At 37.0% G+C, this 12,836-nt stretch overlaps 1 protein-coding gene across 1 annotated transcript in view; it reads left to right on the forward strand.

The window, feature by feature from the left end:
• The first annotated feature begins 1,932 nt into the window (after positions 1-1,932).
• The window catches only part of COPS8 (COP9 signalosome subunit 8), a 30,195-nt gene continuing 19,291 nt past the window's right edge, over positions 1,933-12,836 (forward strand). Inside the window, exons 1-3 of the mRNA XM_039326269.1 lie at positions 1,933-2,131; positions 4,038-4,108; positions 5,400-5,448. Of these exons, the coding sequence (XP_039182203.1) occupies positions 2,048-2,131; positions 4,038-4,108; positions 5,400-5,448 (204 nt within the window). The 5' untranslated portion in view covers positions 1,933-2,047. The remainder of the gene's footprint in view (positions 2,132-4,037; positions 4,109-5,399; positions 5,449-12,836) is intronic.

Raw genomic sequence — 12,836 nt, forward strand, 5'->3', positions numbered from 1 at the left:
CAGGAAATCCAGGAAACAGACCCATAGACAGACATAAAAGTCTTAAATGTTTATATACAAATGCTCAAAGCTTGGGGAACAAACATTGTAAACTAGAAGCAATAGTACACAAGTGTGGGTATTCTGCCTCACGCAGAATAAACTGCTAGGTTCCGCTGAGACAGATAGATAACTCGGTGGAATAAGTCAAAACAAAGGTTACTTTTATTCTAGGTATCCTCAAACATTAACTCATGTTTATGTAGAAGTTCTTCCAGAATATAGGCAGTAATATGGACTCATTTCACAGGTAAATGAACAATGGATTTTCCCTCTTCTGTGTACAAGTCACATGTTTTGGCATGGAACTTCCAGCCATGCGGTTGGAACCCATGCAGAGAGATGAAACTATAGGATTAAATGATTAAACTACATTACCCATAAGCCATCTCTTAAGAAAACAGCATTTAACCCTTTAAGTGCTAAATGTTCTTAGGCTAAATGACTGGTCCAACACAGTGGGTATGACATAATTGGCATTACAGAAACCTGATAGGATGAAACCCATGACTGGAATGGATTGATGGATGGATACAAATTGTTCAAAAGAAACAGAACTACAAGAGAGAGGAGGAGTTGCACTATATGAAAGAGAATACAAGACATTTCTCTGTAGAGAAATGCACATATCAAAGATAAAAGTCCTCCAGAATCTATATGGGTCAATATAAAAGGGGAAAAAAAGGTGATATTGCCATAGGTGTATATTACAGGCCAACCAACCAATCAGAAGACATAGATGGACTCTTTGCCAACCATTTAACAAATGTATGTAGGAAGCATATCACAGTAGTAATAGCAGACTTCAACTACCCAGATATCAGCTGGGAGACAAACTCTGCAGTGAGAAGATCAAATGGCAATCCCCAGCCGGCGCTAACGTTGGCCCCACTGGCCAGGAAGGCGCACTGGAGTCCCGGCTGCTGGGAAGGCGATCGGCCCGCTCCTCTCCCATTGCCCAGAAGAGGTAAACCCTAGTGCTGGGTTTTCCCCGCATGCAGGGCTTACATTGGTGGTAGAGACGCATCAAGGGAGAGAGGGAGAGGAAAGAGAGAAACAGAGAGAGAGGAAAGACAGAGAGAGAGGGAGAGAGGAAAGAGAGAGAGGGAATATGAATATATGTTGTCCTTACTGGACTTTTAGTAAAGAACATTTAATGAAATATTTTTCATTTTTTTAAAATTAAGAGATGAGGTATGGGGATAATTATGCTGTATTTAAAGATGGTAGATAAGCTACTAAAACTGTTTTCACATGTTGGGATGAAGGAGAAAGATTTTCTTCCCCTCTTTCTCCTGCATAAAAATTTGTTTTCTTTGTAGCAGTTCATTGATTTCATAAATGCAGCACACTATAGTTTTTTTATACATAGCATAAAATTAAAAAAAGGATATATGCAGATGTCAAAAGGGTTTTGTGGCTCCCAGTGTTTTCTTTTCTGTAAGAAACAGGTCCAAGTGGCTCTTAGAGTGTTTAAGGTTGCCGACCCCTGGTATAGGTTCTCCTGCTTGAAGGGGGGGGGGGGGGGCTTGACTAGAAGACATCCAAGGTCCCTTCAGACTCTATTCTATTCTATTTCTGGTTTGAAAAACTAAATAAAAACCCCCTGACCTTTTCGCGTATATATTTAGGGATAGCTTTGGATGTTAATATTTTGCACATAATCACCGTCATGATAGTTGTCCGCGGAATTTTGATGGAATGCTTCAAGACGCTTTCTCATTTTCCTAATCAAAGGGAGTGGAGAAGAATCCATTGAAACCGGAAGTTCAGTCAATGTATCACTCTAACTTCCATATCTGCATATATCTATTCGTTTTTACAAACGCAGGTTCGACATGCTCACTGAGGGCAGAATCCAGCGAAGACGCGCCTGATGTTTATTTTCGGGGCCGGAAGTGGAAATAGGAGGGGTGAATGCTTGCCCGCCTCCAGGAAGTTTCCATTTCGCCGCTTGTTAGGCCAGCGTCTGCCAAGAGTTGTTTCGAAGCGGGCGCGAGGCGCCAAGATGCCAGTGGCAGTGATGACGGCGACGAGCGGCGCCTTCAGTTACCGAAAGCTGCTGGAGCAGTGTGAGACTCAGGAACTGGAGGTAAAGAAGGGGGGGGGGAAGGCCGGGGGCGGCGTCCATGGAAACGTGGGGCGAAGGTGAGGGAGCAGGAACGCTGGGCCTGCGCGCGAGTTACCAGGCACATGCTCCTCCCGCCAGTCTCAACCACTTCAACGAATGCTGGCTGGAGAGGAGGCAGGTCTGGGAAGCTCAACTAACCTTGTTGGTTAGTTGATGTCTTGGCTGCAATTCTTCTCCGTACAATATAGCAAACGGAAACACTCTGGGGCATTGAAAATGTCGAAAAGTTCAATTCTGTAATTGTGATTTCACACACTTAGAGAGCCTTGGAAATGTTCTGCTAAATTTGGAGGGTAGCAATAGATTTTTCAGAAACATTGCACACTCAAAATAGCACACAATCCTTTGCATTTTATCTTTGTGTCCTATTGATTTTATTCCAATTTCTTTCTTGGTTGTGAGCTGCCCAGAGTTGTTGAGAATTAGGTGGCATACAACTTAAATAATATCAACATTAAAATTAGTTATGGAAATTAGACTTGCCCTCAGTTAAATGTTCAGAAATTTGCAGCCTGTTTCTTCTTTCATTAAACATAATTGACTTTATAATGCCTGTGTACAGGTAGTCCTCAAGTTATAACCATTTGTTTAAAATTAAAACAAGGGACTTGGTCTGAAAAGTTGTGGCTGTCACAGCATCCCTGTGATCATATCACCATTTGCAATTTTCTTTGCCAGCTTCCCATAAGTAAAGTCATTGGGGAAGCCTCCAGGGAAAGTTACAAGTCAGTCCTGCAAATCACTTCCGCCACTTTTTCTCCCAAGAAGCCCCACTACAGGGTATGAGATCCCAGGGACCCCATTCTCCATGGCAGCTCACCTTCATAGCAAATGCCATCCATACCACTTCCTTGCCCATCCAGGGTCCCTGCACTTCCAAGTGTAGCTCTGGCTGGATGGCTCACATTTCCCAGGACCCACCCCTGGTCCCTCGCACCTGCATGTGCGTGCACACACACTCCGCCTCTTCCTGCTTAATAACCCACACAGTTCTGGGGTTACAACAGCAACCAGAATTTCTTTCACTAAGTGATATGATACATGATGTCATATATTATGACTCGTAATCCTGGTCCCAGTTGCCATCGTAAAATGTGGTCTACCTGTATGAACTGCATTAAAGAAAAGGACAAATTCATAGTTATTACAAATACTACAAATAGTAACTGCATAGTTTCTACAACCAAAATAGTTACTACAAATTTTGCTTTAAATACTAGGCCTGGTCAAAATAAGTCAGCTTAAATCTGTTGGAATGTTATATAAAATAGGGATTCCAAACAATACTATTTGTGTTGTAATTGTCCACTGGTAAAAATTGTAATCTATCTCTTAATGTCTCAGTAATTTTAAGACTATTTTATTAGCTCCTTGAAATCTTTGCCTTTCATTAGCTGAGGCAAATAATGTAGTGAATAACCACTTTCTCATAAATGTACATGCCTTATTCTCCTTTGCCGGGTTGAAGTCCGTATATTTCAACACATTAATATTCTTTTAATTTTCTTTATCAACCTTTGTTAATCAGAATAATTAGACAATTATAAATCTTGTAAAAGGCATGGGTAGGTCCTAAAGCAAATTGGTTGTCCTTCAAATTGAGTTTGAAAGTAAGATGAAGGAATGTCATATCTGAATGAAGTAAAAACTTTAGTGATGTATTTTGACCAGAGTTTTGAAAATATTGAAATATGTTTTCTTACTGCACAGAAATGAGGATGGGCTGTATCATGCACTTTTGGAAAGCAGGTGATTGCCCAAAACTTCTTTTCAGGGGAAAAGAATTGGTTTTTACAAGTGTTCTTTGTCCTCAGCTGTATACTGCTTTGTATAGGACACAATATAATTTTATGTTGATTTCTTTAAGGCCCCTGGAGGAATAACCACCTCACCTGTTTATGCTCAACTCCTGGCTTTGTATCTTCTGCATAATGATATGTAAGTAATGTGTTTTAATAATAGGTCTGGACCTATTAGACCAGGGGTGTCAAACTGCCGGCCCGGATGCGTCATCCCAAAACCGCGCCCACCCCATTGCCGGCAATGGAGAAAAAGCTCTGATACATTGTGCGACGTCACATGACGTGAGCTTGACATGTCTGTATTAGACATATATAGGCATATTGACACAATTCAGGTAATGTTTTTAGAATTAGAGGAATTTACGTTAATTGGCAAAAAGAATACTTAGCATTCCAAATCAATGCGTTGTAAAAGCAAGAGCATGTGATGTAGCTATATGTGAAGTATGCTGCACTTTTGTTGATTTTTAATAAACCAAATCTTTGCTAGTTAGCACAAGTAGGATGTTGAATTTGCTCATACTGTTTTTAGGTATCATTGAAAAGCATATTACTTGTTTATTTGTGTCAGAAGCATCACAATTAAAATAAGCAAATTACTTCATAGATTGGAATGTATTTCTCTAAGGTGAGTATCTTTCCCTTTATTTGAACAACATGTTTCCACAAATTTACAAGTAAATAATTACTTGCTTAACTCAAATCAGTTATTCTCGGCAACTATTTGGGAAGCTTTTTTTTTTTTTTTTTTTTGCTATTTTGGAGTTCTTAGATGACAGTATTACAATGCCACATATAAGACAGAATACAAGAATTTTGAACATGAATATCAAAGCAGTAAGAATGTAAGGCACAAGATAAATACTTATTGTAAAATGGAAATATGTAGCTTAAACCCTAGGGTTAACAGAAAAACAGAAGTTATAAATTATGGTTGTGGAACATCCTGCCTGTTGAAGTACTGGGTGCTCCATCGCTGGAGATTTTCAAAATTGAACATGTTTTTTTCTGGGATGGTCTGAAGATTCTAGCACTTGTCAAAGGGTTGGATTAGAAGACTTCCAAAATTCCTTTCCACCCTATGTTCTATATCAGCGGCTGCCAACCTTTTCTATACCCCACACCCCTAGAACGCATCTGATATATTCTCGCACCCTTTACAAAAGTTTGAAATAACAGCAACGAATTATGCATATACACTATAATTTTGAAAACCCAAGTTTTCACACCCCCTGTTGGGAACCCCTGTTCTACATGATAGATACAAACAAACAGTATGAAATTTGTATTCTTTTGCCTTAAAAATGTATGTGCAGTGTATATTGATATGTTTTCAGAAGGATGTAGCCGGAAACTTCTAGTAAATAACCATTATTAAATAGATTTAATTTTTTTAAATGTCCATATCACTGGCTTATTTTTATTAGGAATAATGCCCGTTATCTCTGGAAGAGAATTCCTACTGGTATTAAGTCTGTAAGTATTTTTCAATGCTATCAAAAGAAAAAACAATATCTGGGAACACTATTGTTTTTCCATTTTTATTCAAATGTTTATAATATGTTTTTAAGAATTGTAGTTCAGCTGTCTTAATAGTTTTGAATACTGAGCTGTACTTTTTAAAAATGGAGGGAAAGATGGTTGAGAAGGTGGTGGGTCTGCAGCTGATAAGAACCATGGAAGAAGTGCATTATTTTGACTAGTGTTTCTCAATCTTGTCAAATTTAAGATGTATGGACTCCCAAATCCCAGAATTTCCCCAGTTACATTCAGTTCTGGAAGTTGAAATTTTACAGTTGCCAAGGTTAAGAAACACTGTTCTAGACATACTCCAGTCTGTTTTCAGGCCAGTGCTGAGACAGTTTTGGCTGCACTTGTGATAGAATTGGGATAGAGGTGGTGCACCCATCATTGTGTTCCTTAATCTCTGTCTTTTGATACAATCAACTGAGGTACCATTTTAAGCCAATTCTGTGGGTCAGAGGCAGAGCAGAGTTTTACAGTGATTGCCTTCTTTTCTTCAGGACCGGTTCTAATCATTGTTGGGGGAAAATTTTTGCTCCCAAATCCTGCTTTATGGGGTATTGCAGGATTCTATTCTCTCTTCCTTTTCAACATCTACATGAAACCATTGGGTGAGGTCATCTGTTGGTTTAGGGTTCAGCATACTGATGATACTTAACTGTATATTTTGACTATAGATGGACCAAGTACCTGGAGGCTATGTGGGTTTGAATGGGGAGCAACTGTCTCTAAGTCAATACTAGCAAGACCAAATGGCAGTGGATGTTTGGGATGCTAAGATCTGGGAATATTCCATCTCTGACCTTTGATGGAGTTACATTTACTGACTCCAGGGTTTTGTGCAATCTAGGTCTTCCTGGGCTGTGAGTATCAGCTATGGCCAAGAAGGCCTTTGCACAGGCGCACCAGTTGTGCTGTTTCCTAGATGGGAGGGCTTCAGACAGTCACTCATGCTCTGGTCATCTCATGGCTTGCCTACTGTGCCACATTCTTTGTGGAACTGTCCTTGAAGTCTACCCGGAAGCTTCAGCTGGTCTAGAATATAGTAGCACAGGCAGTGATGGGCATACTTTGGTTACATGTAACCATGTAACACCTCTGTTTTGCAAACTGACTTGTTCTTAGTTTGCTTCCAGATACAATTCAAGGTTTTGGTCATTACCTATAAAGCCTGACATGGCATGGAGCCTGACTACTTAAGGGACCATAGGATCCCACAGTATCTGCTGGCCAATTTAATCCTTTGAGTTTCTTCAATTAAACAATGCCATGTATCAGGATCCCAGAAATGTCCCTCTGAAATGAGATTCCTCCTGAGATCTGTACAGTTCTGACTTGGCTGATGTTAGGAAGGGCTTTGAAAACCTAGCTCTTTACCCAGGTCTTTGATGAGGATGAGTGAAACCCCTTTGGATGGTGTACATTTGTTCCTTTTTATACCCATCTGGTTTTGTTTTTTTTTTTGTCATTCTTGCCTTTCTTTTATTCTTCATGTCTTCATGTTTCGTTTTTTTTTATTGAGAATTTTTAAAAGTTTTTACAAATAACAAAAAAAGAACAATAAAAAACAAAAAAAAAACAAAACAACCCTCACCCAACCCCTCCCAAACCACCCCCTCCATCCCCCCCCGAGCTTCTCAGAGCTGAATATAGGCTTAATTAAAATTTTAAGAAACCTGAACAAGTTTTAACAACTTATAAAATAATTAATAATAAAATATAAGTGACATAAACATTAAAAAGAAAAAATACTTAAAAGGGAAAAAAAAGAAGAAAGAAAGAAAGAAAGAGGAAAAAAAATAGGAAAAAGAAAAAAAAGAAAAAAAGAGAAAACAATCCATAAAATATCAAAAATTATATACAAGTTTTAAAAAAGCTAAATGATATTTTTTTATATCCAATTTATGTTGTATAAAATTTATCCATTTTTCCCATACAACAAAAAATTTCTCTTGCGATTGCTCCTTTAAAAAAGCCGAAATCTTTGCCATTTCCGCCAGATAGGAAACTTTGAAAAACCACTCTTGCAAGGTAGGCAAAGATTCCTTCTTCCAATATTGCCCTACTAACAGCCTTGCGGCTGTAATCAAATTTAACATCAATATAACCTCCTTAGCATCACAATCAGTAACAATACCTAACAAAAATAATTGCGGAGTAAATTTTACCCTCCTTCTAAAAATTCTTTGAATATTCCACCATATCTTAATCCAAAAAGCTTTTATATTTTTGCACGACCACCAAATATGATAATAGGTGGCGTCCAAACAGCCACATCTCCAACATTTAGGCTGTAAATCAGGATACATAAGAGACATTTTTTGTGGATCAAGGTGCCATCTATAAAACATTTTATAAAAATTCTCCCTTAAGTTCTGGGCTTGTGTAAATTTAACATTCCTCACCCAGATAATTTCCCAGGTATCCAGTGGGATTGGTTCACCAAAATTTTGTGCCCATTTAATCATACAGTCTTTGATTAATTCAGATTCTGAATCCAATTCCACTAGAACCCCGTAAACCCTCTTAATGTGAGTTTGTCTTTGATCCTTTACTTGTTTAAAAAGATTTTCATCTTCTCTAAGCCAGCCCATATTACAATCCATCTTCCATCTATCCTCTATTTGTCTATATTGAAACCATGAATAGGTAATATTTTCATGTACTAAATCTTCCAAAGATTTTAACTGCCAATTTTGACCATCCCATCTAAGTAATTGTGTGTAAGAAACCCTATCCATTTTAACTCCTCTCCTTATCCCCTCTATCGCATGCCAAGGTATAGCCCATAAAGGTATTTTAAAATCACTCTTATAATACTTCCTCCAAACCCGAAGTAAAGAGATCCTTATAATATGTGATTTAAAAACTCGATCCACTTTTTTATTAAAAATTAAGTAGGCATGCCATCCAAAAAGTAAATCCCAACCCTCCAGATGGAGTATTTCTACATTTGTTAAGTTTACCCAATCACTAATCAATGTTAAGGCCACAGCATCATAATATAATTTCAAATTCGGCACCTTGAGTCCACCCCTCTCACGAAAATCTTGCATAATTTTAAGCTTTACCCTTGGTTTTTTCCCTGCCCAAATAAATTTATTAATGCCTTTCTGCCATTCATTTAAGTTAAGCTCATTCTTTAAAATAGGTAGCATTTGAAACAAAAAAAGAAATTTTGGTAGGACATTCATTTTAATCACTGCAATTCTACCCATAAGAGATAGCTGTAACTTATCCCAATTCTTCAAATCTTTCTGTACCCTGATCCACAACTTTTCATAATTATTCTTGTACAATTTTACATTAGAAACAGATAAAGTAACCCCCAAATATTTTACCTTATCAACAACTTCAAAATCTGTTAAATTAACCAAAATCTGCTTGTCCCGGTCAGTCATGTTTTTAGGTAATATTTTAGTCTTATTATTATTAATTTTAAAACCCGAAACACATCCATATTGATGAATCAGTTGTAGTAACTTTACTACAGAATAAGTAGGTTGAGACAGAGTAACCACCAAGTCATCTGCAAAAGCTCTTAACTTATATTCTTTTTTGTTAACTTCTATTCCTTTTATTTCCTGCGACTCTCGAATTTTAATCAACAAAATTTCCAATGTTAAGACAAACAATAACGGTGACAATGGACATTCCTGTCTTGTACCTTTTTCTATTGTAAAAACCTCTGACAAACCCCCATTGACAATAAGTTGTGCCGTTTGTTTTTGATATATAGCACCTAGAGCTTGTGATATTTTTTCTCCAAAATTCATCTCCTCAATTAATCTTAACATAAACTGCCAATTCAGTTGGTCAAAGGCTTTTTCAGCATCTAAAAATATCAGCCCTGCAGAGATTTGGTTATTCTTATCTAAATATTCTAATAAGTTAATAATTTGTCTAACATTATTTTTCATATACCTTCCGGTTATAAAACCCGATTGATCCTTATGTATAAGCTGCTGCAAAACCCTCATAAACCTATTAGCTAAAATTTTTGCAAAAATTTTATAATCCACATTTAAGAGAGATATAGGCCTATAATTCTTTGGTAAGGTAAGATCTTGATCCTCTTTTGGAATTAAGGATATAAAAGCACTGCGCCATGACGGAGGAATCTCTGAACCCTGTAATATATTATTAAAAAGCTCACATAAAGATTGAGTCATCTCTTCTACTAAGGTTTTATAGTAAATGGATGTCAAACCATCCGTACCCGGCGCTTTACCTAATTTTAATTGCTTAATAACTGTCACAATTTCCTCATTAGTAATTAAACCATTAATTTCTTGTTTCTGATCTTCTGTTAGTTTAGGAAAGTTAGCCTCACTTAAATAATTATTTATATCTAAAGTTTGTACATTAGTACTCTTATATAATTTCTGATAATAATCTAGAAAAGATTTCTTGATCAACTCTTTCTGATACACTAATTTACCATTATAATTTATTTTATCTATAATTCTCTGTCTCTGTTTCTTTCTTAATTGATAGGCCAACCATCTCCCTGGTTTATTAGCGTTACAAAATGTATTTTGTTTCATAAACATTAGATTAGTTGCGGCTTGATCAGCCATCAACATATTAAATTGTGTTCTTAACAGCTTTATAGCTTCTTTAACCTTTTCATCTGAAGGATTTAAAATCAAAAACTTCTCTTTTAGTTTAATCTCATCTTCCAATTCTTTACGTTTCTGAATCTGCCTTTGTCTATAAACATTATTCATCTTTATCAAGATCCCATGCATGAAGGCTTTACCTGCATTCCATACCATTGATATTGATGTACCCTTATACATATTTAAAGCAAAGTAATCCTTTAAGCACTCCTTTAATTTTTGAACATTTTTTTCTTGTTTAAATAAGTTCTCATTCACCCTCCAGGATCTCCTCTCCTCTTTTTCGACAACCAATTCCATCCAAGTGGACTATGATCTGTCAGTGACCTAGGAAAATTTTTTACATACTTTACCCTATTATATAGGTCTGTTGTAATAAAAAAAAAATCAATCCTTGAAAAAGATTGGTGTCTATCTGAGAAGAAGGTAAAATCTCTCTCCTCTTGGTTACGTTCACGCCAATAATCCCTCAACTCCCAGTCCTCTTTCAAGTCAAAAAAGGCTTTAGGTAATTTAGCCTGTTTGAAGAAAGTAGAAGAACCTTTTTTGTCCTTTTTTGTATCTAAAACACCATTCCAATCTCCCATTAATATCACAGACCTATAGTCCAGCGAAGTTATTTTCTGATGTAACAATCTATAAAATTGTTCCTGTTGCTGATTTGGTGCGTACAATCCCGCTATAAGTATTTTCTTACCATATAGACCAAGTTCAATCATAACATATCTTCCTTGAGGATCTGATTCTACCAGGCAGGCTGGTAGACTTTGCTTAACATAAATAACCACACCCCCTTTTTTCCCAGGGGCAGGAGATGCAAAATGAGATCCCAAGCGAGCATTAGCTAAATATTTTTGATCTTTAAGTAAGATATGAGTTTCCTGTAAGCAAATAATATCATTATTATGTTGCTTTAAATAATAAAAAATTTTCTTTCTTTTCTGTGGGGAATTGAGGCCGTTAACATTCCAGGTCAGGAACTTTGCCATCTCCCTTAACCAGGAACCTGGAGAAAACTGCCTGAAGATCTGCCACTGAAGAATGTGTTGCAGAACTCTTGGGTCTTGCTCCTCCCACCGGCATTGAAACACTCTCATGAGAAGATTCTTTAGCTTCTTTCTTCTGTTGTTCCTTTTCCTTACGTTTATGTGCTGCGCGGGTCATTCTCTGCTTTTTAACCTCTGTTTGGCGTAGCCATTCCACCTGTGGTTTTCCAGCAGCCATCAAACCTAGACCTTCAGACTGCTGTTCGACCTCTTTGCCACCCAGAGCTTTCTGAATCATAGATGGAGATGAGCCTGCTCCCAGGACCGTATTATAAAATTCTTTGGCTTTAGCAACCGTATTAAGTCTGTAACGTGTCCCCGCATGGCTCAAAACAATACCCATCGGAATCTCCCATCTGAATGGCATCAATCTTGTTTTAAGTTCATTAGTTAAAAAAGCAAAGTCTTTTCTATTTCTTAAAATTTTAGATGGGATTTCCTTTAGAATGATGACATCTTGGGCAGCAATCTGGAACCTCTTATTATAAAAAGCTTGTATAATCTTATTACGCAGAGACCTCTTTGAAAAGTAAATCACCACATCTCTTGGCAAATTCTTTTGTTTCACAATCCAAGAATTAACTGTGTAGATTTTTTCCACTTCTCTACGTAATCCATCTTTATCCCTATTCAGAGCAACAGCTAGATCATTCATCACCATCTCCATCAGGTCTTGATTCATGTCTTCTTTAAGACCCCTAATTCTCAAAGCATATTCCATTTGCCTATACTGAGACATAAAAATATCCTCTTGTGAAGTTTCCATCTTTTTTTCCATATCTTGAAATTTATACTCGAGGTCTACTTTCTCTGCAACTTCTTCCACTCTGGAATCCAACTTCACGACCACAGAAGCCAATCCTGATAAAGCTGTAACTATGTCTTCCCTCAGAATAATGTTATTCTCCACTAAAAGCTCCTTCATTTCCTCTTTAGTTTCAGATTTATTCTGTTCAAGAAGATCTTTGTTCTGTTTAAAAAGGTCCTTCATTTCCTCTTTACTTTCAGACTTGCTCTTTTCAAGAAGTTGCTTCATTTCCTCCCTGATTTGAGCTACAGCATTTCCCATTATATCTTTAATATCTTGTGCAGACAAGGCTGGCAAGGGAGGAGAAGATGGAGGTGTAACCTTAGATTGCAGCACTGGTGGTGTAACTTTAAGTTGTTGTTGTACAGTTGCAATTACAGGAGAAGAAACCACCTTAGAGACTATAGAAGCTGGTTGTCTCTTTGAAGCCATTTTTTTAAAAGTCTTATTCTCTCTTTCTTTCTTCTTAAAAAAAAGATACTAAAATCCTTAAAATTAAAAAAAGGACCAGGGAGAGTGCAAAAAAAAAAAAAACTTCCAAAGCGTTTTAAAAGAAAAAGGAAAAAAGAAACTTGAAAGAGAAAAAAACTGTGCTCATTTAAGTCCGTTCTTTCTTTCCGGAAAGGAAAAAAAAAGCACTTTCAAAACGCCATTTTACTTTCACTCTCACTCTCCACCGAAAAAAAACAAAAGGAAAAAAAATCAGCATAAGCTAAAAAAGAAATAAAAAGAAATACAACTCTTAACTCTAAGTAAAATCCTTTAAACAGTTCTGTCTGCTTTAAAAATCACTCACCAGAAAACTTTAGGCGTGGAGATGGTAGCAGCATTTCACTTTGTTTCTGAAGAAACAAAGACAGCTGG

Source organism: Crotalus tigris, unplaced genomic scaffold (assembly GCF_016545835.1).
Source record: "Crotalus tigris isolate CLP2741 ecotype Arizona unplaced genomic scaffold, ASM1654583v1 scf7180000024340.7048381, whole genome shotgun sequence".
Classification (NCBI taxonomy): domain Eukaryota; kingdom Metazoa; phylum Chordata; class Lepidosauria; order Squamata; family Viperidae; genus Crotalus; species Crotalus tigris.